Source organism: Abramis brama, assembly GCF_963993115.1.
Source record: "Abramis brama genome assembly, chromosome: 11".
Lineage (NCBI taxonomy): Eukaryota > Metazoa > Chordata > Actinopteri > Cypriniformes > Leuciscidae > Abramis > Abramis brama.
In genome coordinates this window covers 14,817,985-14,844,633 of record NC_139973.1, presented here as the reverse complement: position 1 = coordinate 14,844,633, position 26,649 = coordinate 14,817,985, and the positions used below count along the sequence as shown (strand labels likewise).

At 36.1% G+C, this 26,649-nt stretch overlaps 1 protein-coding gene across 2 annotated transcripts in view; it reads left to right on the top strand.

Moving 5' to 3' along the window:
* pik3r3b (phosphoinositide-3-kinase, regulatory subunit 3b (gamma)) overlaps window positions 1–26,649 on the top strand; it is a 170,750-nt gene that overhangs the window by 84,415 nt on the left and 59,686 nt on the right. Inside the window, exons 5-7 of one of the 2 annotated variants that reach the window (XM_084128423.1) lie at window positions 1,265–1,396; window positions 7,470–7,671; window positions 11,949–12,034. In XM_084128423.1, coding sequence (XP_083984549.1) covers window positions 1,265–1,396; window positions 7,470–7,671; window positions 11,949–12,034 — 420 coding nt within the window. The remainder of the gene's footprint in view (window positions 1–1,264; window positions 1,397–7,469; window positions 7,672–11,948; window positions 12,035–26,649) is intronic. The other variant, XM_084128424.1, reaches the window with a different exon arrangement.

The window sequence follows — 26,649 nt, the reverse complement described above, 5'->3', positions numbered from 1 at the left end:
TGCATTCAATAAAAAGACTCTCAACACATACAGTATAATGATATGTATATATTTTTTTAATGTTCAACTTTTCTCTTTTTTTTTTCTTTTTGTTACTGTGATATGGGCTCTTTAGGTTTTTTAAGGTCTTTTTATGGTTTCATCTGCCATTGTAGGTCCCTCCCAAGCAGTTTGTATTACTTACCTGGTTAATCTGGAATACCAAGCTTTGCATTGGAAGCAGGCATAATGGCAAGTCATCAAACTAATCACATTTAGAGGGAAAAGGTCATCAGCAAAGCTTAATGGGTTTTTGATTTCACTGGACCTGATCACAGCGAAACTTTATTTTACAATTAGTCAGAGGAACGATCAATGCAGTTACAATTTATCCGTAGGGGTCAGACACTTTTCTTGTATTAAAATGGCATGGGATGTTGGAGAGCAGTAAAGGATTGAAGAGGTTAATTCATTAATTCATTCATCCAACGATGAGGTGAAAATATCATAGCCATAATAAAACAAGTTTAATTAAAACACCATTGACAAATATATGATGGGGGTTACCTTTTACCTTACCTTACTGCCTAACTACTCATTCTACAAAGGAGAGAGAGATGAATCAGAATGATTTGTGAGAATCAGAAGTCTCAGTAAAAATGTTAAAGATGGGTAGCTCAATATTGTATTCATAGTTTTATCCAGATGTCCAACATGTGCAATGAATGTGTCAAAATTACTCAAATGCTTCTGAGCTCTACATATTTTCCTACATTGTTCACTTCCTAAAAATGGGGTTTCAGTGCCCAACATTCTGCAGGCATTGTGGATTGTACAGTAGGAAAGTATTTATGAATCTGCAGTTATACCCAAACTATAAATGAAAAAGCTCTGATCTAAAATATGTGAGAGTTCTGTCAGTGCCTTTTATACCTTTCCAATACATCAATATGCCATTATAATTTCAGCACAATGAAGGGACCTTTAAAATTACTACTGTATAATTGCAGTCTTTCAAGCTGCCATTATCCTAGGCTTTGAGTTATTGACCGGGAGACTTCCACTCAAATTTACTCTCTTTGTTAAGCTTGTGACTGGGTCGTTGTCCCCAGAGGGGGCAGGAATGGTCAGGGGATCTGACCACCACTGTAAGTGAATCGTTATAGGGTTTTGCCAAGGGCACATGGTTTGGAAGGGTAAATAATGGAGAAAGCACCCTGGGAGCCTATAATTAACCATTCTCTCTCTCTCTCTCTCTCTCTCTCTCTCTCTCTCTCTCTCTCAGACCCAGCAGGGGTGGACTTTGAGCAATATGAACTGTCCATTTTGGCTGATACTCTTAGAGGTTACATTCAGGAATTGCCCTGCCCACCCATCCCAGCTGTAGTGTACAGTGAGCTGGTCTACACTGCTCAGGGTAAGCTGAACACAAAACATGTAAACAACACAATTTTATAAAAAAAATTTAAAAAAAAAAATATATATATATATATATATACAGTATATATGGAAAATTAATACATTTCATGGAACACAATGGTAAACATTTTAGTGAATTGTACTGGTTTCTCTGTTTGCTCTCTCTCTCTCTCTCTCTCTCTCTCTCTCTCTCTCTCTCTTTTTTTTTTTTTTTTTTTTTTGGCAATTACAATGGGTACTTTGGCTTTCAAGTTTTAAAATGAAGAAAGCACAGAAGTATCATAGAAGTGGTGTGTAGTATGTATGACTTGTATTCTTAATTCTAAGCAGGGCCGGGCCAAAAAAAAGCAAATAGTGATATAATTATAAAAACACACTGCACTTTACTTGCCGTTTACAAGAAGCAAATACGGCCCACAGTGTTAGGGTTGCCAGTAAAGAGGTTCTAAAAAAGCTATTCAGAATAGTACACTGTAGCAATGTATGTTGTTCAGGGAAGAAGGAGGCGGGAACCGGAGAACATTCAAACACTTTAATTATAAAATAAACACAAAACGAAAGTAAAATCCCTCATGGACGACTGCCACACACACATAAACAAAACATAACATAATGTCCAGTCCTGGTCCTCTCTCATCCTTCACTGTCATCACTCCTCCTTTTATGCTTCCGTAGCTCATCCATGAGATACGAGGCTGGACGCTCATTATCAATCGCCACCGGCCTCGCACCGTTCTCTCACGGCTCTCGCCCTCACCCTGTTGCCACATACACAAACATCATGTGCCATGAAGAGTTGTTAACTTGTGATTTCGTTCATTTTTACGTTTTTACATTACTATTATGGTCTTTCTTTTTCGTTGATGTCAACTTTGTTATAGTAAACATATTGTAATCTGTACTAAAATGATGTTAATTGGCATAAACAGACACAAAGAATGCTCCATTTAAAATCACTAAAAAGCTGTCACTCTTCTCAGTTCATCGCGATCTCACAAAGTTCCATTATAATCAATGAAGCTGTCTATACACTGCACAATGAATGAACTTGCTGGCGTTTTGAGCGGTGAGTGGATTCTGACTTAAACACCTCTGATTGGCCATTTGTTCAAGAGATCAACAGACATGTCTGTGATTAGCTTCATTGTTCAATGCAGCAAAAACAAATAGAAACATTTGACGTTCTCCAGAGCTCAAACACAAATACGCACTGGAGCGTTTGTCAAATAAGTTTCGCCGAAATTATATTTTTGCTTGCTTTATACTCTTGCTTTCATTTGACGGTGCTTAGCAACCGCCTATGCCACTGGCCAGCCGTGATTCTAAGTCTTCAAAAATCATGCAATAGCTCATTGAGTTTCATTGAGTGAATTGAACTTGAGAAATGGAAAGTCATTGAAAAGATACAACTCTAAAGAACGCTGAACGGCATCTCTCTTGCCAATAAAATCTAGGATTTAAGTACATTTTCAGTGAATAATGAATGGTATCACTTTTATGATACTTTTAAAGCTTTTTTCATTGTTGAAGCTTGAAGGCCTCAGTGTCCATTCTTTATAATTGCCATCCAGTACATTTCTTCAAATTTCAAAGTTTGAACTGCATGCTGGTGAGTAAATTATGTAAGAATTGAAATGTTTAAAATGCACAACTAAATTGGGTGGGTGTGTTTGTCTTCTTTACTATATAAATGCTAAATGTTCAGTGGGCAGAAAGAGGCTTGAGAGAGGCCGAGAACAAAAGTAGTTTGATAGAAAGAGAGAGGTTGTGTGTGTGTGTGTGTGTGTGTGTGTGTGTGTGTGTGTTAGTGGGGGCGCTACTATGCCGGAGGGTAGGTTCACACCATCTCTCTCTGACTTCGCTGTGCATTACTCCCACTGAAAATGAAACAAGCGTACACAGAGTCTGCCCCATCTTTTAGTTATGCCTGGTTGCTCAAAAGTGTTGCTTGACTTTGTAAGGACAAACCGAATTATGTAAGCACCCTCGCTGAGTAATGCTGCATCATGTTTCTGATGCCTGAGAATTCTTGCAGACAATTTATATCCTTAAATGTATTGATTGAATAATATTTAAGGATGTACTGCAAAGTAAACATATTATCTTTTCCACTAATAATATAGTGGAATTACTGAAGTGAAATATTGCATCATAATAACTACTACTAATTTTTAATATTAGTTTTGTGATGCAGTGAACAAAAATCAAGACAATGACTCACTATAATGTACTTGGGGCTATAATACATTTTGTATTGGGTCAGTGTGTCTTTAAATCTTATGATGCTAAGTCTCTCTAGGATGTGCCATATGGCATATTCAGCATTTTTGCGATAACCATTCTAAAAAAATCAATGGGCTATTATGGCAAATAATCTTTTCTGGAAAGTCCCTTTGTCATGGGGTGCTCTTAACAATGCCAAATCCTACCTCCCTCTTTCCTGGATAAAATCCATTTGATTGTGAAATCAGGCATGCTTTTGTTTGATATCCTTAATTTAATCAACAAACCAATTCAAGCTATTACATCCATTTTTTTAAATACCATGTTATCCAAAACTCCAGGAGTTTTATGATGCATGACTTAAGGGTAGAAAAATCGAATTCATTTCAAGCTTTAAATGTAACACGAAACAGCAAAGTATTGCTTCCTAAAGCATGACAATTTTACTTAGTATAGAAGAAAAATGCAAAAAGTTATTTTTCTGCTAGATGTGACTCCATTTAGTGATTTTGAGTACCGTTGAGTGTCTAAGTCTCATTGTAAGAACATTACTCAATGGTATCTCTCATGCACTGAGCACCGGTGCCAATCTGGCTGGCCAGTAGCCAGTGTTCCTTCTTCCAGGAATGTGATTGGCTGTCTGCAGGGCTTCCTTTCCCTCGGTTGTGTCGTGCTGAGTCCAGATGGACTCGGCCAAGTTCCCAACCGTGGCCTACAGCCCATGACGCTGGCCTTTATTGAACAGGGGTCAGTCTCTATTGGTAATCTCCAGGAGGCAGCACGGGGTGGGACCGTCCGGCTCCAGACTGGGGGCATGGGTGTCTGTGTCTATGCATGCATTACTGAGTGCATGCATATAACTTGCTGATAGAACCCCTCTTGTATCAATGGTCAGTGAGTCTCAGGCCAAGGTCAAAGTGCTGACCTGTTTTCTGATCGGCAGATTGTCAGACATTCATCACTCGACCCCCCTGCCACCTGCCACCCACTGCTCATAACCTTTGACCTCTCTGCACTTATCTTCTATAAGCACTATGGCAGAAGTGCCTTAACCAGCCAACACCTTAATGGCTTTGTTCATGCTCATAATTCATGCAGGAAAAATGCATTTGACAGGGTACTAAGTCTGTGTGAGAGCAGCTTTTAGGCAGTAATCATTGAATGTGTTGTGACCGGTAAGATTTACTGAATGTATCTGCAAGCTGACACCCTTGACACAAAATTATGACTATCACTATTACTTTAAAAAATGAAAGGGAAATGATAAAATAATGTGTACATCTTATGTTATCAAAGGATGAATAAAGCTGACTATACAATAATATGATTTATAGGAAATGTATGTGTTAATTTTTACTAGTTGTGTTTTGTTGTATGACACTTTTTTGTTGTCAACGAGCATAAAACCAAAAATATGAATTCATTTGTTTTATTTATTTAAACATATACATTTGTATTTATTTAAACATTAATATTATATTATATTATATTATATAATATTATATTATATTATATTATATTATATTATATTATATTATATTATATTATATTATATTATATTATATTATATTATATTATATCATATCATATAATATGTACTTATTTTTGGCTTAGAATTATAATTGACCATGTTTTTTTTCTTTTATTTATTTAAACATTATAACATAATATATTTATTATTAAATCTATTTAATACAAGTCATATATACAAGTCACATATTTGGTGGCTTAGAATCATAGGTAACACTTTACAGTAAGGTTTCATTAGTTAATTATTTTAGTTAACATGAATACTTGTACAGCATTTTATTAATCTAAGTTAATGTTAATTTCAGTGTTTACTAATACATTATTAAAATCAAACTTTGTATTTGTTTGGTAACAAATGCTGTATTGCTCATTGTATTGCGCATATTGTTCATGTTATTCATCATTGAATAAGTGGCTTAGAATCAACATGTATTACATCTCTGTAAATTCAATTCCTTCATGTTTGGAGTATTTGAACATTGCATGTGGGAAAGCAGGTGGTAAAGAAAATCTTGTTTAAAAGAGATGTAGTGTACCTTTTCTATCAGTCACGGTGGCAGTTATTCGTCAAATGATTGTGACAAGAGTTATAACCCGGCATGTACTGTGAATAACCGAGGTATCAGCAGTTCATTCTTCGTGAATTCCCCCTTATTTTCTTTCCAGACTGGCTGATGTTGCATTGATATCCAGACTGTATACCTGTTCCTTTGGCTGATGAAGACAAATATTCATTGTGTGTAAGGGACTTGGGAATGAAATGCTCATATCTTTGCTGTGCCACCAGGGTCCACTTTAGCTTAAATAAGCCTGAATCACAGATGCTGGCCTCTTTGCTGTGGGAAACCCCATCTCAAAGGAGCTCATCAATATGTTGGAAGCTGTCGAAATAACTGCATTGTCCTTGTGGGCGCTTATAGACAATGGACTCGAGGGCAATGTTAGGCTAGCACTTTAACTCCTGCTGAGCTGACTTTCCAGTCCCAGGTCATGGGTTTTGTGTGTTTTTTTTATGTGCCCTAATGTCCATTGGTGCTGTTTGAGTTCCACCTATATTATTAGAACCACGGAATGTTTAGCCTGTTTCTCTCTGCTGGTAGATTTTGGTATTGCATTATCTGGCTGCTCAAACCATCTCATGCATTGACGCCCATTCAAAAATATCAGTGCATTTCAATCTGAAATATTTTATGTTATAGTAAATAATTTACATAATTCGTTTTTTGTACTTATGTTGTTCTCTGTCTTCTGCCTTTCCCAGATCAGGATTTTCAGTAAGGGCTTGGGGTTGTGAGTTATTTTGGTGCTATCAGATCATGACCATTTGAATGCCTCTATAACCGTGGTTCTTAACCAGGGGACCGGATTAATTATTGAAAGGGAATCTTAAAATGGAATCATAAAAAGAAACATTAATATATCAATACTCCCAGTTTCTGTTCATAAAAAGGTTTGTTCTTTGTTCATAAAAGAAGCAGCTTTGTCATGATAATGGCAGAAGCCATTATTATAACATACTGTAAATACAAATTACAAAGATACTGATAAATTATCTACATTGACATCATAAAATATTTGAGATTTAAATGCACTGATACTTTTTAATGGCTTTTGATGGAGTGGTGAATGAATTTATGACAAGGTATGACAGTGTCTTTATGCAAGTAAACATAAAAAAGTTTGGCTCCTCAACCAAGAGTGAAAGGTCAAATGGTGGAATGGGCTGGGAGTTACAAGTATCTTGGACTTTTCATTGATAAAAAGTTGTGTTTCAATACTTATGCTGAAGCAGTATGCAAGAAAGGCCAGCAGCGGTTACACTGTCTTCGGAGGCTCTGTACTTTTAATATCAGTAGGACTCTTTTGACCATGTGCAATAAATCTTACATTGAATCTGTACTTTGCTTTTCTATATGCTGTTGGTATGGTAATGTAATTGTTAATCATCGAAACTTATCGAGTGTCCATGTCAACCAAGGTAGTACGATTATTGGCATAAAGCAGACCGGGTTATCAAATAGCTTTTAACGGTTTGTCTTACAGAAAGCTAGAGCTATTCTTGCAGATTTTACTCATTCACTGTTCCATGTTCCAATGCTTCCTTTTGGTATATGTTTTAGTATGCCTAAACTTAAAAGCAATCAGTATAGGCATTCTTTTGTTCCAACTGTTGTAAGGCTTTTAAACTTGTAAGATGTCAGAATGTTGTGTGTGCTGTTTGTTTTGTTTGTGTGTTTTGTATGATATGGTTACAGATTTTTGCTGCACCAAAAATCACCCTTTGGGCTTATAATATACTTTTCTTATCAATCTCTCAGAGACCCAAAGCATAGAGGAGTGTGGACAGCAGCTGAAAAGAATCCTCGACTCCCCCAGTGTGCCTCAGGCTAACCACCAGCTCCTGGTTCATCTGACCCGACACCTAAGCAAGGTGGCCGAAAGTCGGGGAGCAGCTCAGACAAGCCCCAGGCTTCTGGCTCTGGCCTACAGCGAGGCCGTCTTCAAAAACAACCACTTCAGGTACTGTCCATAACTTGTAGTCAACCGAAATCTACAAGTCTTTAAGCTACACTATCGTTTGAACGTTTTAAGTCGGAAATATGTTTTAAATGTTTTTGAACAAAGTCAGTATTTATTTGATCAAAATACAGTAAACAGTAATATTTTGAAATATTATTACAATTTAAAATTGTTTTCTATTTTAATATATTTAAAAATTCGATATATTCTTATGATGGCAAAGCTGAATTTTCAGTTGCCGTTACTCCAATCTTCCAAATCTCGATCCTTCAGAAATCATTCTAATATGCTGAATTGGTGCTCAAGAAACATTTATTATTATCATTAATGCTAAAAAAACGTTTTGCTGCTTCTTTTTTTCGACATGCATTTAATTCGGGATTCCATGATGAATAGAATGCTCAAAATAACAGCATTTAAATGAAATCTTTTTTGTAAAATGTATTTTTATCAGTTTTTGTAATGGATTTAGTTGAATAAAAAAATATTTTGAATGGTAGTATATATCCAGAATAAGGGGCTTTATTTGTATGAGTGTAAGGTAACTTATTTATAACAAATTATGTAACAAGATAAATTACTGACTTGGCTCTGAGATAAGTCATTACTTTTCTGGACCAGCTGCATTACAAGAGAAAAATGTTTGTGGCCGGAAAATAATGTATTATCATGTTCAATGTTTTGGTTGCTCTTGTGGAAAAAAGCAGTCCTATAAAAATGATCAAAGGCATACATGCTCACATTTACACATGCATGTCCATACATGTTCTTTGTTTCAGCAGAAAGCCCAGCTGAACATATGTCAAAGCCTATCTTTATTCCCCTAGTTTAATTAAAGTGGAGCAGAAAGAGATGAGGGAGCTGTTATTTCTGATCTGTCCCTCAGCCCAAGACAGCCCTTAATGGCTGCAGCTCCAGTACAATCTCCTGAGAGGAACAGCACATTACATACAACAGATGGGAATGCTTATTAAAATGTGTTGCACTATGTTAAAATACCTTGTACTTGCCATTTGAAGAGTACCAGGAGTGAATGTTGATAACTCATTAGGGGTTCAAGCGCAGCGCTGAAACCCTATTGTTATTGTTAATTTTCCCATGATGCAGCATTCTCCATCTAAAACCGATCGGGCAGACCGAACCGTAAGTCGCAGAGACTTGAAACTTTGAGGGCTGGTAGTACTCACACCGCCTACAACGTCACCAAAGGCGCGCCCCGAACGGCCTGACGGGGGCGCTACAACGGTCAAAAGTACAAAATTGCTCATAACTCCTAAACCGTTAGGCGTAGGCTCGGATTTTCGAGTATTTGGGTTTTTTCAAAAAACCTACTTTTGCAAACTAGTCCTAGGTTTTTGGCCCAACCGGAACCAAACCAGTGCAGTGAAGATTCTCTGGAGAGTGTCTATCAATAATCATCAAAAAAATTCAAAATTTCAATTCACGGTCACTAAGGGGACCCAAAATGTTCGATGTGACCAGGGCCACTAACTTGTGAATGGAAACTCGGGACACATGTTCATGAGCTCAATCCCAATCTCTCTCAAACATAATGTTTTTCAACTCATTAACAATCCATGGTGCCCTAACATTCTTCACTGTACATTTTTCCATAGGTGCATGTTTGTCCACCAATGATTCTTGACTGAATCTCTTATATTATCTTTTTATAAATTGCTTTTGCTTTCCTAAGTTTTCTTAGTGTTTACATGCTTGCTAAATAAAATATAATATCTTTTTACACATGTGCTTAAAGGCCTTAAAGCGCTTGAACCCCGACTTAAATTATGTATGTAACCTGACTGTTATTATGTACCAAACCTCTGTATCAGACTATAATACATGATGATAATTTTGACAGTGGAACAGATTTTTGCATATTTCCTTATGCTACAGGTTAAATGAAGCATTGTGATCCCTGTCATTCTTGACTGTGGAAAAGAGGTTTCAGAGGCACCCCATAGAGACCCCTAAAAGTTACTGTGGTGGAACCATGGTCAAGCGAATGTAGATGGTTGATGTACTGTACTAATGCTGCTAAATGAATTATATAAATAATCAGATTATGATTATGTTTGATGCAATTGTTACAGTTTGTTCAAAATGTAAATTACATTTTTTTTTACACATTCCAAAAATGTATTTGATAAATGTGATTATTGAATAATCAATCATTCTTCCAAAAAGAATGTCAATGGTAATACTGCAATTATTATAACAACAATAACAATTATACCAGTAGTGATTATTGTCATAATCATGGATCCTTAGGTAAAATTATATTGTATTTAATTTTGGTAGAACTTTTATTTAGCAAGGACACATTCATTTGATCAAAAGTGACAGTAAAGACTTTTATAATGTTACAAAAGGTTTATATTTCACATAAATGATGTTCCTTTGAACTATACATTTATTAATGAATCCTGAGGAAAAGGATTTCCACAAAACTATTTAGCAGCACAACTGTTTTTAAATGTTTAAATTTTTCTTGAGTACCAAATCAGCATATTAGAATGATTTCTGAAGGATCATGTGACTGAAGACTGGAGTGATGATGCTGAAAATTCAGCTTCGCCATCACAGGAATAAATTACATTTTAAATTTATAAAAATAGAAAACTTATTTTAAATTGTAATAATACTTCATAACGTTGCAACTACTATGTTGCTTTTAATGTATTTATGTTCAGATAAATTCAGCCTTGGTGAGCATGAAAAACTTTTTTCTAAACTTTTGAATGGAAGTGCATACAGTGGTACCGAATAAATACCACATTCATCGACTATAGCATTTTCTTGTATCGAAATTGTGGTATCAGTATGGTACATGTCCAAATAATATGGTAATCCCATGATACTTTTTGGCTAGTATAACTAGCCAGTACAACTAAATAGCTGGTGATATCACACCCTCTATAAAGTGCCCTCCTGAATGAAGGACTTTAGTGCACATAATAAAGAGTAGTGTGCAAGTGAGTAACTCAGCACATTGTAGTCCATTAAGTTGCCTTGCTCTTATTCGATTGTGAGCTGCTTTCTTGTCCCTCTGCCAAGAGACTCCAGTGGGACTTTCCTTGCTGTTAGCGGCCTGTCAATTGTCTTATGGCTCTGGGGCAGTTCAGGCAAAGGGAGAGGGAGGATGTGGAAGTGGAGGAGGGAGAGAGAATGCATTATGCCTCAAACAATCATTTTTGGTTAGTCATCAGCTTCACTCACTACCTGATGTCATTGAGGCATCACAAGACCTGGATTGCATCTGAATACATAAGCAAATGAACATTCTCCTCTAAAAATCCAATCGAGTTCCGACCGTAAATAAACAGTCACCAGTTCGCCAAGTAGATTAGCTGCTGCAACTCATGACATGACCTATGTGTGTGAGCGATTATGACTGACATTGTTCTGGATGTAAGTTTCACTTATTTTTGAACTTCCATGTCTCATGACTAATATATCAGAGCATTTGTTTACTGTAGGTCTAACAACACTTTTAACCCTAGCATGACAATAGGGCTTTTCACACTGTGCTTAACCCCGGGTTATTGTCGTCCTAAACACCGCTTTTTACCCTGGGTAAAGGAACATTTCACACTTGTAATTTAGAAGCAGGTTTAGCACCACTTTTTACCCAGGGTTATGAAACCCTGCTCTGCACTTTTGCATTGTTAACCCCGCATTGCTGTGCCAAACTTGTACAGTGTAAAATGATGTGGTTTTAGAATGTTAAACCTAGATGTTTAGCAACAGACAACCAATTGTGGGCTCATATTTGCGTGCTTTGTAGTCACGGAAACACTGCACATTGTATATAAACAGTAAATTCAGAATTTGAGAGGCAAAATGTCAAATGCTGAAATGAAACAATTTGAGTGAAAAAGAGACCATTTCACTCTTAACTTTGTAGACTGAAGTATCCATTCAGTAAACTCGAAAGTACAGTCGGCAATATTAGGATGCTGCAATGTTAGAGTTTTTATGTAAACAAATCGCATGCTGCGTTCATCTAATCAATAACACTGACAATGAGTATATTCAAATATGCAAATAAGAAAGTTAACCCAGGGTTTAGGAATGTACAATGTGAAATGTCAGCTTATGAATACCCAGAGATTAATTGTTAACCCCCGGGTATATTATGAGCAGTGTGAAACATGAAGCAAGTTAACCCAGGAATCAGTTTACCCAGGGTTTAGAATGACCCAGGGTAAACTATTTCAAGTGTGAAAAGCCCTAATATATACTTGCTCTTAAAATATCTCTCTCTCTCGCTGCAGTGCGGATGTAAACCCAGAACACCATGTGAAGATTCTTGAGGCACTTATCATGGTTGGAGGCCTAGTGGAGATACAAGCTGCTCCAGGTAGGTCATCAGAGGTTCTCATTTTCTTTATCTTCTGTAGGTCTGCCTTCTCGGATGACCTTTTATTTGTATACCCTGAATTTTAATAACTCACCTTTGGAATTGATTGAAAGCTTATTGGATCACCACATGCTTCCTTTTTATGAGAATCCAACTAGGTTTTATATATATATTGATAGATTGGTTTGTTAACTTTCAAGAATTATTAAAATTTAGATTTTGTCAGAACAGAGTCATGCTTTTATGTCTTTGAGGATGGACAGATCTGTAAGTAGATGTGAAGTAGTGTCATCTGTGAATGTAGGCCAATAAATTGTGTGTGTGAGAAAGTGAAGTTGAGAAAAGTGATTAGTTGATGTGGGCTCAGTAAATGTTCGTGATACTTGCATCCATAGATTGCTGCTTCTTTACTCCACTCAGGCCTATCTAAACTTTGTTGTTATGGATCTTCTGGCTCAACATGCCCTTTATGTTCCTTATGTACTGTGAGGGTGGTTTCACTACAGTGAAACTGTAGGCTGCAGGATCGCCAAATGACTAAAGAACTGTTCCTTTCTTGCATATTACCAACCACTGCGACTTATACCAACGACTGAAATAGGCGCAAATAGCATTGCTATATTGTGACTATATTTTACTGCAATAGGTAGCACTTCAAAGTTAATACTAAATCAGAAGCAAACAATTTGTAATTGAAAGGGTTTAATGACATTATCTAGTTATGGTTACACTTGAAATAGTGACAAAATAGATGTATGAGATGATCAAATCATATACCATTAATTGTACCCAGCATATATGTAAAATGTTATGAGAGAGAGAGAGATAGAGAGAGAGAGAGAGAGAGAGAGAGAGAGAGAGAGAGAGAGAGAGAGAGAGAGAGAGAAGGGAGATGGAAGGCTGAGCTCAGGTAGATGGGAAGAGCACAGCCCCCAAGAAGAAGAGACAAAGAAAAGAGAGAAAAGCCCAGAGAAAAGAAGAGGCAGAGCAACAGTTACAGTCTTCTTATATCCCTTCCTTGAACATGTGACTGAAACCCAAATGTGAGACATTCAAACTAAACAATCAGCAGATTATATCTTCCCCTGCCATACTAAAGGTGTGACAATAAACAGACCCTGATGTACAAATCTTGGCCTACGGGCCATGATAATTTATCAGCACTTCTTGTGCCTTTAGGAATTCCATATGGCCCTTTTGGTAAGGAAAAGGGGGTTGGAACAGGACAGCAAGTGTCTTTGTTCATTTTCAACCTAACAGTACAATCCAAACATTGAGTTTCAGTCATTTAACTTCCTGCAATAGGATTTAATGAATATAGGCCTATTGGAAGTCTGAGATAGTCTGGAGTAGACTGTCCTGGGAGGTTAACATCAGCCTTTTATAATAAAGGAATACAATAAATATGAATTAAACTAGTTGGATGTTTTTTGGTTTCCATTTTGATGCAATTAAGAATTGAAGTTGGTCAGAAGCTAAATTCATTTTAAGAGGTAACTTTGCTCAATAAAATCTCTGACACAGAGGCTCAGTTTGGGATGAGGTAACAGACTATAACTTAGAGCTAATAAATGCACCACCCATGGACACATACACATATTTATGGGTCTGGTGTGACCTTCTCTTGCTGTTGTGGAGTCATAACTTTATCCTTAAGGCAAGACGAGAGTAATGATATGGGTGGCAAGCTAAAGTTGAGTTTTAGAACTAATAGCCATGGTCAGACTTTTACCCCTAAACTATATTCAGTGATTTAATTTGATTGTTTGTTATATACAATATCGTTCAAAGTTTGGGGTCGGTAATGATTTTGAAAGACATGTCTTAACTTCACAAAGGCTGTATTTATTTACATATTTTATTTATTTACAAATATAGTAAAAACAGTAACATAATGAAACATTATTATAACTAGGGATGTGCCTGAAGCTGAATACTATGTTGGAAAGGAAATTACGCATTTTATGGAGCCCCTAAGGGACATGGCAATGGAAAAAAAAATATGAGATGGGCGGAAAAAATATATATCAATGCTTTTGCTTTCTCTCGCAATTATATAGTTATTACATTGTTATTTTGGTCATTATATTGTATATAATTTGCAGGCATCAGGGAACTGCTATCAATATGCAGGTTATTGAAATCGCTTTTTACTTTCACTTTCCAATTCGTGATCACGCGTACTCCTTGTATAGGGGGCGGCGGTACTGACTACACATTTTACAAGATAAGATATTTGTCAGTGACGCTTAGGTTCTGTTGTACACCAAATCCTCCCCCATTGGCATCTCTCCTTACTATCTTCACGTAATAAGTGAAATCATGATGTACTGTAATGTAACCGACTACCACAGCAAGCCTAACCATGTCCCTTTATGGGCTCTGTAGAATGCGTTATTCATTTTACGCGCCTTTCCGAATTCGGATTTAGGCTTTGAACACATAATTATTACAATTTTAAATAACCGTTTCTATTATAATATATATATATATAAATTAAAAAAAAAGACAAGTAAAGCTGAATTATCAGCAGCTGTTACTTTAGTCACATGATCCTTCAGAAATCATTCTAATATGCTGAATAGGTGCTCAAAAACATTTCTTATTATCATCACTGTTGAGAACAGTTGTGCTGCTTAATATTTTTTGTGGACACCATGGGTCTTTGAATAAAAGTGGCCTACTTTCTTTTCTTACACCTTTTGAATGGTAGTATAATAACTTTCTGGTTAAACATTTTTATTTCACTTGCATATTTTACATGCACAGTACTACTAGCCCTCGAGCATCCTTTTAGATTTGTGTGGAATAAATAAACTCAGAATCTGCAGAGACTGCAAGCTTAGACTCTCCTTCCTAATGGTTTCATCATCTCTTTCACTAAAGGCTACATTAACAGTGGTCAGATGGCACAGAAGTGAACCTCTTCACAGCTCAAAGTGAGATTTTATACAAAACGCAAAAGAGCAACCAGAGCTAAAAAAATAATAAAAAAATGGGTTAGAACACATCTATTCACATCATAACCCATCAACTTATGTATGACTTGCTTTTTGGAGGCAGGCAGTAATGTACTTGGAGTGCTTTAGCAAACAACTGACCCCTCCTGTGCCTCCAGCTCTCCAGTTTGGCCTTAATGTGTTCCAGCTTGGTAAAGTTTGTTGGCAAAACATTGCGTTTAAAGAGCAATCTTTTGGGGGCCACGTCAGGCTCACTCTCTCTTGGATGACTGCACTTGTCAAATGCTGATGGATTCACTGTGGCTGTTAGCATGGGCTCTGGAGTGAAAGTGAGAGAGGAAAAGAAACGGAAAGTAGGCAAATACAAGAAAGCTGAGAGAAGAGTGTGACAAATACAGTTTAGGAAAGGTCACAACCACACTTATGTAGTTTTTCTGTCATTGTCGGGGACTTCAGTTCTTTTTCTTTATGGAGAAACAACAGAAGAAATGCAAATTTTAGAGTATTTTGAACGTGGGAGTCTTGCTCCGTTCTAAAACCTAGCATTTTATAATGCACACTGTTCATGCTCACAGAAGCTGCATTTATTTGACCGAACATACAGTAAAAACAGGAATATTGTGAAATGTTATTGCAGTTTAAAAGATGGCAGACAAGCCAAAATATTTAGGGATGAAATAAACTAGGGATGAGGTTATTCACTTTAAAAGTTTGTAGTGTTTTATTTGTAATTTATTTAGGCAAAGTTGTACATAATTTAGGCCATTTATTGGTTATAGACCATGGTATAATAATTATTAGCCAGAAATGTAATATTGTTGCATCCCTAAAATAAATGTGCATTTCTATTAATACTGAACAATGTATTAATGAAATGTATATAAGTGTGATTAAACATTGAGGTAACACTTTAAGGTTAGTTAACAAATGCATTAACTAAGATGAACTAACATGAGTAATATATTTCTCATAATATTTATTAATCTTTGTTAACATTAGTTAATAAAATACAACTGTTCAGTGTTTCTTCATGTCAACAAATACAACTTTTTATTTTAAATATGTATTAGTAAATGTTGAAATTAACATGAACTAAGATTAATAAATGCTTTGGAAGTATTTTTCATTGTTAGTTCATGTTAACTGATGAATTAACTAATGTTAGCAAATATAACCTTATTGTAAAGGGTTCCCATTGAGGATTATTATAACTTAGAGTTGTGTATGCTATGTATGTTTGTGATGGGGAATCACACTGTTAGCTGATCAATATGCCAAAGTTAAACACTTGTAGTGAAGCAGCACACTGGGTTTTGTAAACAGATCGACAGAGTTGCTGTTCGGCATGCTGTTTTTTCCCCCCTCTTTTGTTTTTTACTCAACCACCTTCTTACCAGTTCTTTCATTTTTCTCATTTAGTAATGTGCTGAGTTGGCACATTTAAATAAATAAATAAAATGTATTTGTTTTGGCCGAGGGAGTGCTCATTGATGTTGTGTTGAAAAGTCCGATCTATATCTGTCACTCATTCTCTCTTTCTCTCTCTATATATGTTTCTCTGTCCCTCCTATAGCTTTCGTTTCCCATCACTCAAAGCTGTTCTTGGTCATGCCCTCAAGCACTGACTTTAACCTCCATATATACACACAAGCGCACATGCACACGTTCTCTCCTGAGGTCATGTTGCAGCCTCATGGAATTCCCCACTGGCTGACCTGGTGTCCCAGATGACCCTGTGAAAATGACCAGTGCTTTCTTCCGCAGCCTCTCAGCTGCACACAATCACATGCTTCAATGTACCATGTAATAATCTTTGAGCTGCTCACTCTGTGGCCTTTGTTCCACAGCCCTTTTTTTCCTTGCTCTGTCTTCATCCATCTAGGGTCATTTGCAAGCACAAGCTCAAATTTGGCATTCTGCTTGGTCATACAGGCCTCAAGCCTGGTCATTATGGGCAGTTGTAGAGCTGAAGCCTTAAGAGTGGGCAGTTAACATAAGAATAGATGAGGTCAGTTATGAATAATTGAACTATTCATGATATTTTATATATAATGGATTACTTTTTTTACTGTATATTTCATGTGGTATTAGCGTCAAGCAGTCCTCATACGCTGTGGACTAATTCAACTGAGCTTTGATGCTTAAGCAGCAGATGCCCTCTCTTTCCCCCTTTCTCTCTCTCATTCCCAGGCTTCTCTCTCTCTCTCTCTCTCTCTCTCTCTCTCTCTCTCTCTCTCTCTCTCTCTCTCTCTCTCTCTCTCTCTCTCTCTCTCTCTCTCTCTCTCTCTCTCTCTCTCTCTCTCTCTGATTACACCATTTCTTCATTAAAGAGATAGCAATCTCATTAAGGTTGCCTCAGTTGCACTCTAAAACACATTAATCTTCCTTAAAGGATCCCCTGCCTTCTCTTAGCACAGGGCAAATCAAGCACTGATTAATATGACGTGGTCGATCTTAAGCTGTTTAGCTAGTTTTCCTACTGTTGATAAGGTGATCCGGAAAAATATTTGCCACAGCTGATGTGTGACGTTGTACTAGATTCTTTGCACATTTGCATTGTAAAAATAGGAAAGGTTCATAATATTAATTGTGGACATGGAGCATATTCACTTTTTATTTATTTGTTTTCTTTTCAAGGATCTAATAATGAACTTTAACTGGATAAGAATGTCATGGTCAGGTATTTTTTAAATAATTTTATATTTTTTTATGTTTTTTTTTTGTTTTTTTAATACCTGTTCTGTAGCATTTTGACAAAAAATATAAATAATGTATAAAATATAAATTAGAATGTATTTATTTATCTATTAATGTATAAATACATAAATATTATAATATTTTTGGTCCAACTTTATTAAGTACTAATTATTAAGTAGCTTTAAGTACTATGTACTTACATCGAAAAATAAGTACATTGTACTTATTGTGTTTATGTTGTATTGTAAAACACTTTTGCTGCTATTGAGGTGTGATACGGGTAAGGTTAGGGGCAGGTGTGGTGGTATGGGTAGGTTTAAGGGTGGGTTAAGGTGTAAGGGAAGGGTCAACAGTGTAATTACAAATGCAATTACAGGAATTAATTACAGCTGTAATTACATGCAGGTTTTTTCAAAATATAAGTTTATAAGTAAAAAAAAAAAAAAGTTACATTTAAGACCTAAATCAGGAAAGTCTACTGGGACTGTTGAGTATTAATTATGTGATGGCGCATAATTAATATTCATAAACCAAGCCTTATTTTTCTAAGTTAAAAAATTGCTTTATTTATTAATCGTTTTTCCCTGAATATCCTCAAATGAAGATTGTATCAGATAGCTAACATCTGAGGATAATTGGTCCCTAAAGTTTAGCAAAGTAAACCCCCTTAGAAACACGCACAATCACACATTGTGAATCATTTCCTCTGGCGATATGCCACCTAATCTTACTCAAATATTTGATGCGAAATGGCCAGTGTGGAAAGAACAGGCATGACGCCAGAAAACTCATTACTGTCTGCCCAATATTTTACACACATTAGGAATGATGGAATAACCTCGACACATAGATAAAAATCCTGACACTGTCATGTTCTACACTAACTAACCATCCAACACAGACAAAAGAGACTCTGATTTGTGGAGTTAACATTTTTAAAGTGCTATACTGCAAAAATTCGAAGAGAAATTTATATCTAGTGCATCTGCATGAATGCATTTGAACGGGTAAAATGCACAATACTGCTAGTTCAAAATAGCCTAAATTTTCCTTTAAATGTTTATTTTACAATCATGTTATTGGATGAGAACACTTTTTGGCACTGCAATACCCAGGATGCAGTTATTCACCATCACTTTATGAGAACCCTAGAACGTGCTTCCTGGTACAACACTGCCAAGGACACAGATACTTTACTGTTTATGTTTGTATCGGTACTGTGCATTAGCAGTTCTTATTTCCCCCTAGGTCGGTTTCATGTGTTTTTCTCTACCACAAGGCTGTTTTTTTTTAAATGAGCAGATGATTTTAATAACAATAACTTTGCTTTCATGCAAAACAAATCCTTTTTACGGTGGCCTGATAGTCATTTCTGTTGTTCTGAGGCAGTAATTCTCCTTATGTATCTTGTGTATCTCGCTTACATGAACTTTTCTCTGCCAGCTTAGATGCTCTCATATGATGTGGTTTTGAATGAGAGGTTTTCTATAAAAAAAGTGACTCAAAAACCATCCATGCATTATGTGTGTCAGGTATACACATTGTTAGGAATGGATATAACCAGTGAGGCTGCTGTTTAAAGGTCTTAGCTAAGATTTCTAAAAGCTTTGGTCTGATTGTGTAAATGGTGACTGACCCCAGGTCAGTATATGTGTTAGGGCAAGCTCAGGGTTTGTCTCTTTTAGAAATGCAAAGCTCATTACCATGCAGACTGCTTAGCATACTTACTTAATTTGTGTATGTTTTCGTAGAAATTTTGTGTGCGCACTTAATGAACTAAGAATTGCATCGCTTCCGCAGTCGTCAGCTTACTACTTACTTCATTGCCTCTCATCCAATTATGTGTTTGCGCAGCCATGACATCACATGCTGTACGCATGGGTTTATTTGATCAGATTTACATATAGACAAAAGAAACAATTTCCTAACATTCTGATTGCAAACAACTGCGCATACATACTTATAAAAGGTCCAGTGGACAGTAGTGCATGAAAAGAGTAAGCGTGTGTTTGTGCATTTGTGAATGTGAGTAAGTGCATGTCACAGAAGAATTTATACCACCATAAAAAGCATATAAATCCTAACACACAGCTATCCGACCTTGACTCTTTCTCTCCCCTCCTCTCCCCCCTCCTCTTTTTTTATTTTCTCTGTGTCTTGCTCTGTCTCTTCAGGGGCAGAGTTGGAGAGACAATCCGGACCAATTAATATAACAAATTACTCGCACGCATGCATAAATGTCATATGCAGATACACTGGCACTTTGCCAACAAAGGGAATTGGCTGAAAAGAAATAAGAAAAAACAGCCTAGTTTCAACTTGGCAAAGAGAAATCCCTGTGCCTGAGGAAATTAAGTATGTGCCAGGCAAGAGCAAAGTATCAATGAATGTGATTTTGGGGATGCAAAGGACATAGTGATTGCCGTCCCCAATCGGATGTCTTTTGTGTTGAGACTTTGATTTTATAAATAGTTTTTATGTACCCGTGTACTATAATGGACATACTAGACACTTTTTGTATATTTACAAATTTTGTATATTTACTATATCTTACCATTTTTGATCATTTACATGGTTTTAATGTCTTGCAAGCTAGCTTAAACATTTGACATTTTGTTGTGAAATTATTTTTTACTATTTTTTTTTAACTTGTCAGCTAGGTAAATTGATCTGACTGACCAACACACATTAGGTTTTGTCAAGCCCTGGTAGTATCAGTAAGAATTGGTCGATAATTACACAACAATCAGTAATGTTTTGCCATTAAATGCCATCATTTTCCATCATTCCTCCATTTCTGTATAGTTTTATTAACTATGTATAATTTATTATTATAATTTATTATATATTATAATATATTTGTATTGGGATAAGTACAAAAAAAATGGCTTGGCAAATAAAATCGAAAAAAAAAAAATACCAATGTACTTTATTGTAATTGTATCCATGCATGTGCTTATTAGATTTAATAAATAAAATGAAAAATACTCCTAGCCTTTCGGTCAGTCATAAATGAGGCTGTGTGTTCCATTGCAAATTTCCAAACCATCTGCGGCTTTCGGGGTGTTTCCAGTCAGTTTCATCAGCATGTGTCAACTCTAATGTATATATTTGTTGCATCTGTTTGTTTTGCCTCGCTTCCAGTTTTAGCACTGCCTTTTGAAGTACAAGGCCTTGTATAACTCTTTTCCACTGGGAATGTGTGGATGATCGAGAAAATGGGAGAAAGAGAGAGAGAGAGAGAAACTAAGAGAAGTGCAAGCGTGTCAAGCTCAATTTGAGTACAGATTCGGTTTGAATTTCCCGTACTCACTGGGGAAGAACATAAAATACTTACTTTTATATGTTTCATCAAGTTAACTTTACATTACATTATATTTTAATAACTGTTGGGAAAACTTTGCATTGCTTTAAAAACAAGCGTAACAAAAGTTAGATTTTAGCATAATTTAGTTTTAGTTTTAGTTAGCAATAATAACCCTGGCCTGCAGTACATAGAATAACAATGAAGCCTAAAATATAAATGACAGGAAGTTGCCTTAAAACCCATGAGCCTTAGGTTTGACATCATCATGTGAGCGTGTCAGAAACTGGCATGTGAAGAGATGAAGGGTGAGATGGGAGCAAGCTGTCAAAAGATGTTTGCTGTGACATACATGTGTTATCTGAGAGGCAGAGGGGCAAGAGAGTGAAGAGATGAAAGACAAACTAGCAAGATATGAGTAGCACGAGAACTTCAGATCAGCGTCGCATAAATGAGCAGCGGAGACTTTGTCCGCTGTGACTGAGGCCCTAATGCGACGTGATTTATGAGGCTCAGCCTCGGGCTGGGGTTTTATGGCTTTTATGTGGTTGAGCAGTGTGTGCAGCACAGTTTATCAGGTCATCTGCACTGTCGCCGATACCATCTCACTCTAGCCCGCAGAGAATAATGGCGTGACATTATGGGCCTTTAGCAATCCCTTAGAGCAGGGGGTCAAGGTTAGCCCGTATGAAGATGTGAAATGAGCCCTGATATTGTCCTGAGCTGAGATGTGTAGAAACAGCTCTAATTTCTGTTCACATTTCAATAAAACCGCTTCCTCACCTTTTCTCTCACGGGGGGAAAGGTTTATAGGCAGCCGAGGGATCGTAATGGTCAGGGTGGCAAGATGGAAGCAGGCACACAATGACATCTCAGCCTCACACACGCATACACAAACAGAGCCCCTGAGACCTCGCTCACACAACCTCATAAACACCCATACACACATGCATACATCCTCAAGTGTGGTCTGTATATATTCCCCTGACCCCTAGTGAAGGAGCATGGGTAATGAAATTTGCTCTCAAAGGAGTAGTAATACTGGTTTTATGCTGTTTGAGTGTTTGATATTGATGACGTTTTTCTTTTTATAAATTGTTGATATCATATTTTAGTTTTACCTTAGGGAAATAAGTTGTTGTTAGCCTGTAATATTAAATGTCGCCCAGTCAAAAAAATTAAACACCAAAAGAAACCATTTGCACTTTCTTAGTTTTTTAGACATGATTCCATGGTTGTAGTAGTAAAACTACTCACCTTTCATATGCTCAAATGTTAAAAATTACTATTATTAAGATAAATGTTGTATTTCTTTTCCTTTTCTTTTCTTACTTTATTTTGATTATTATTATTATTATTTTAAGTTAAAAAAGGAAAAATGTGTATATTGGTTTAGACTAGAGCATAAATCAAACCTGGCATGTAGTAAACTAGTCTGGTATACATGGGAAATTTATATGCACATCTCATCCTGGTTATGGAGTGAGGGCATGAGGTCATATCTGGCAGACTGGCATACAGCCCTTAGCTTAGACCAGCTGTCTCTCTCATACCTGCTGTCCACACACACACACACACACACACACACACACACACACACACCAATAACATGGACCAAATGACCATGACTCTGCTCAGAGGTTTTCACCTCAGATGACAGTCCTGCTGGGTTGAAATCAGTTGAAAGTTGGGTTGAAAGTAAAATGTCTGAAAATGTTGCTTAAGATGCAAATTTTGTGCGGTATGTTGTTTTATCATTTTAAACCTAACAAATTTTTTATGAAATACATTTCTTAAAGTGTTTGAGCTATAGTTTGTTTGTTTGTTTTTTAAATAGCGGCACCTTGGTTTCCTATTTCGCTAAGTAATTCAAAGACATGCTAAAGAAAACATGCATTTAAAGTGTGGTTTACTTGGGCCACTGTAGTACAGTTAATATGCAACACAGTAGTGCTTTTATATTTTTATATTTTTTTTATAACACATTTCACACAGAAGTTGCGTTTCCTAGCTTCCTCACCTGTATTGAAAGCATTGCATCCTTTCTGCTGATGTGATTATGTAAGAACTGTAAGATAACTCTTGACAGAGCCTCTTCTCTTCTGATGTGGACTGAGCACAAAGGCCTGGGAGGCAGTGTGCTGATTTAGCATCACAGAAGCAGTTGAGCTCAAAATAAAAACCTCTCCCTGTGGGGTCTGACATCGCCAACAGCTTCTGCCATGAATGTGCAACCTGATACTCTTTATTGAATGGCTTATTGGTGATGTAACAGAGACACTTTATCCCCAGCGGGCTTCACTTCATGAGGAGCCTAGAAGAATATCCTGTCCATTATTTTGTTGTACAGTACGTAGCACACCCAGCCATGTATCAATTAATCCTAGAGTTTAGAATGTCTTGCTCTGTTTATTGTGTAAGCCTGTTGAGGACAGGGTGGATTTAGGCCAGTTTATTGGCCTAAATAAACTGGCCTAAATTGTTTATTGATTATTGTTTGTTTATTGGTTTATTTAATCAGGGACAATACACATTAATAATATATATATATATATATATATTTTTTTTTTTACCTGATTTAGCCGGATTGGCTAATTTTCATCCTTGTCCCCTTAAATTTACACAATATCAAAATTTCATTAGCCATTAACTGTACCAGCAAAATTTCACACTTATCACTATATTACGTTTATTTACAAAAGCAATAAATGTGATATTGAATACACTTATGTATTTAAAAGTAAACAAAGTAATATAAAGTTAAATCTTAATATAAATTAGTTTATATTTAAACAAAGTTTATTTGATCAATGGAATAGCCTTCAAATATATGAAATGTTGTTGTTTTTTCTCATAAGCCATAACAAAAACAAAGATACAATAATTTGTTTCTCTTTTTTCTTGTCATTTGATCATTTGCCAATATAGAGATAAAACACAAATATGGCGTCTATGTATATATGAAATATATAATATGTAATGCAATGCATAATATAATTTACCTGTGTGTGTGTGTGTGTGTGTGTGTGTGTGTGTGTGTGTGTGTGTGTGTGTGTGTGTGTGTGTGTGTGTGTGTGTGTGTGTGTGTGTGTGTGTGTGTGTGTGTGTGTGTGTGTATAGACTTTTTTACAGTCTTTTACAGTTAAACTGCTATATTTTTTTACAGTGTATTGAGTAAAATATCTCAGTATTTCAACGTTCACATGCACATGAATATAGATTTGGAGGTTGCATTAAATGGTTGCTCTTTGGACATCGGTTGCAACATTGTAATGCAAATCCAAATGCAGTTAGTGTTGGAAAAGGCTACAGATCTAGGAGCTCAAGGCTCTCTTATTGAATTAGCAAGGCAGCGCTGGAGCTCCATGGTGCATGGTCTTAGGCCTGCTTAATCTGACTGGCTGTTATAGGGGGATTCTGCATGGTTGGCTAAAGGGATTCTCCCTGTGCTAATGAGTTTGGATTTCATTTCTAAGAAATTGAAAGAGGCTCATTCTGAATCCAATCAGGGCAGTTTTTCGTGTTGACTGTTGATAGTTATTAAAAGAAGGTGCAGGACCTTATATCATGATGAATTATGGGTTCATAATTAAAATGCCGGGATATAGTCTAATGATTATTATGTCTTTAGGCAGGGCTCCAGACTAACATATTAGAGTGGCTGTACTGTTGCCACCAGTCGCCAACAAGTACAGATGTTGCACCAGCACCTGATACAGAAAATACAGAAGTACCGATGGGGGTGGGGGGGTGCTTTTAAAAATGACAAATTAAAGGACAGAAACCAATAATTATTGTGATATTATTATTGTACTGCACAAATTTGGGCAATTAACAATAATATCACATATTTTGTCATAATTCATAATTATGACAAATCATAATTTATGTGTTCCAGGCTTCCCATCCTTAGAATCTTATGTTTATCATTGTTGTTGCATAGGTTTTTTTTTTTTTTTTTTTACATTTTTTTTTTTATTATTATTTAATTGTATATTATTATATTCTTTTCTTTTCTTTTTTTAAATTTCTTTTATATTCTTTTTTATTTCTACATTCTTCATTTAGCTTATACACCTTGTAGAGGAAAAACATTTTCCCTGTCATGTAAATCAACAATTTGAAACCAAGCAGCACAGTCAGTAGCCGGTAATCCTTATATTTACTTGCCTTTCAGTAAATCAGTTATGACTACTGACTGAGCATATCATCATTCCAATTAATATTAATATTCAGATAAAGGTTATAATTTGTCGAGTAGTGTTTTTTTGACGCAAGAAAACAGAAAACAGCTGCATAAGTTGTTGATTGACTCTAGCCTTGCTTGACTGTCACTTCATAAATCATGTTTCTTTAAATGGTACCAATTACCTTTGAAACCGCTTTGCTTCAGAGACCTGCTGGCTGAAGACAATTGCTCAATTCAGTTAAAGATGCCTCAGTCTTCAGCCTCTGATCCAGACCTGAGAGCAGATGTCAAGTCAAGATGGCAGGACAACCTTGAATGTCCCTAGATCCAAAGCAAAAGATACATAATCATTTTGGTTGGCTCATAGGCATTTAGGTTAGCAAAAGCCTTTGTGGATGCCATAGCGCTTTGTTTGGATGGATATAAAAGTTGCATTTACTTGACGAGATACTTTGATAACATTGTGCCTGATTTGCACTACGGCTTGTTTTAAAATGATCTGATGTCATTTCACATTTTAACATCAAACACAAATGAAAGAATATCATTAAAGGAATATTTGGAGTTGCATTGCTCGGGTGATTGCATTTTATTACACTGATTTTCCTGTCTCCCGCCCAAAACTCTGTAAAAGTAATAAATAAATGCAATCTGACTCCTGTTGCTATCAATGTGAGCCACCTGGTGATCAAACATCAATACAAATTGTCAATATTTTCCACTGGTAAAATGTATGACCTTTTATAACCAGTGCTATAGTGCAAAATTTGTGATTGTCAGGCAAAGTGAAAACTCAGACAAGATCTCCCACAGTATTTTACTTTTCTCATGTCCATGCTTTCCATCTAGATCCAAAGATCCTTATTTGTCTTTAAGTCACTCATGTTAAAGTGATAGTTTACACAAAAATTAAGATTATATTATTCATGTTATCACCCACAAATCATTCCAAACCCCTATGATTATCCTTCTTATATATATTATATATTATATATATACAGTATTATATATATATATATATATATATATATATATAATACTGGCCACACGTCTCTTTCGCTAAGTCTTCTGAAGCCATGGCTTTGCGTGAGAAATGGACAAAAAGGCATACGTGTTTGGAACAACAATAAATTGTCATTTGGGGTGGACTAATCTTTTAATATCAACACACAAACTGAATAAATAATTACATTTAATACAGTACTACACCCATATTTAATCTAAACTGAAATGAAATGTACTTGTGGGTTTGGCTAACCAATTATTAGCCTCTGAGATCTCATAAAATAATCCAATCTGGTAAATGAGTACAATATCTATAGGGCCCTTAGGCCCCCTCACTAACCCCCAAGACCACAAGAAAAAGAAAAAAAAGATTAGAAAGCAAAAGAGAAAAATTGCCTCTCATCACACGATTGCTTATTTACATTAATTGATGGAGAGACGCATGTTGATATATGATTAA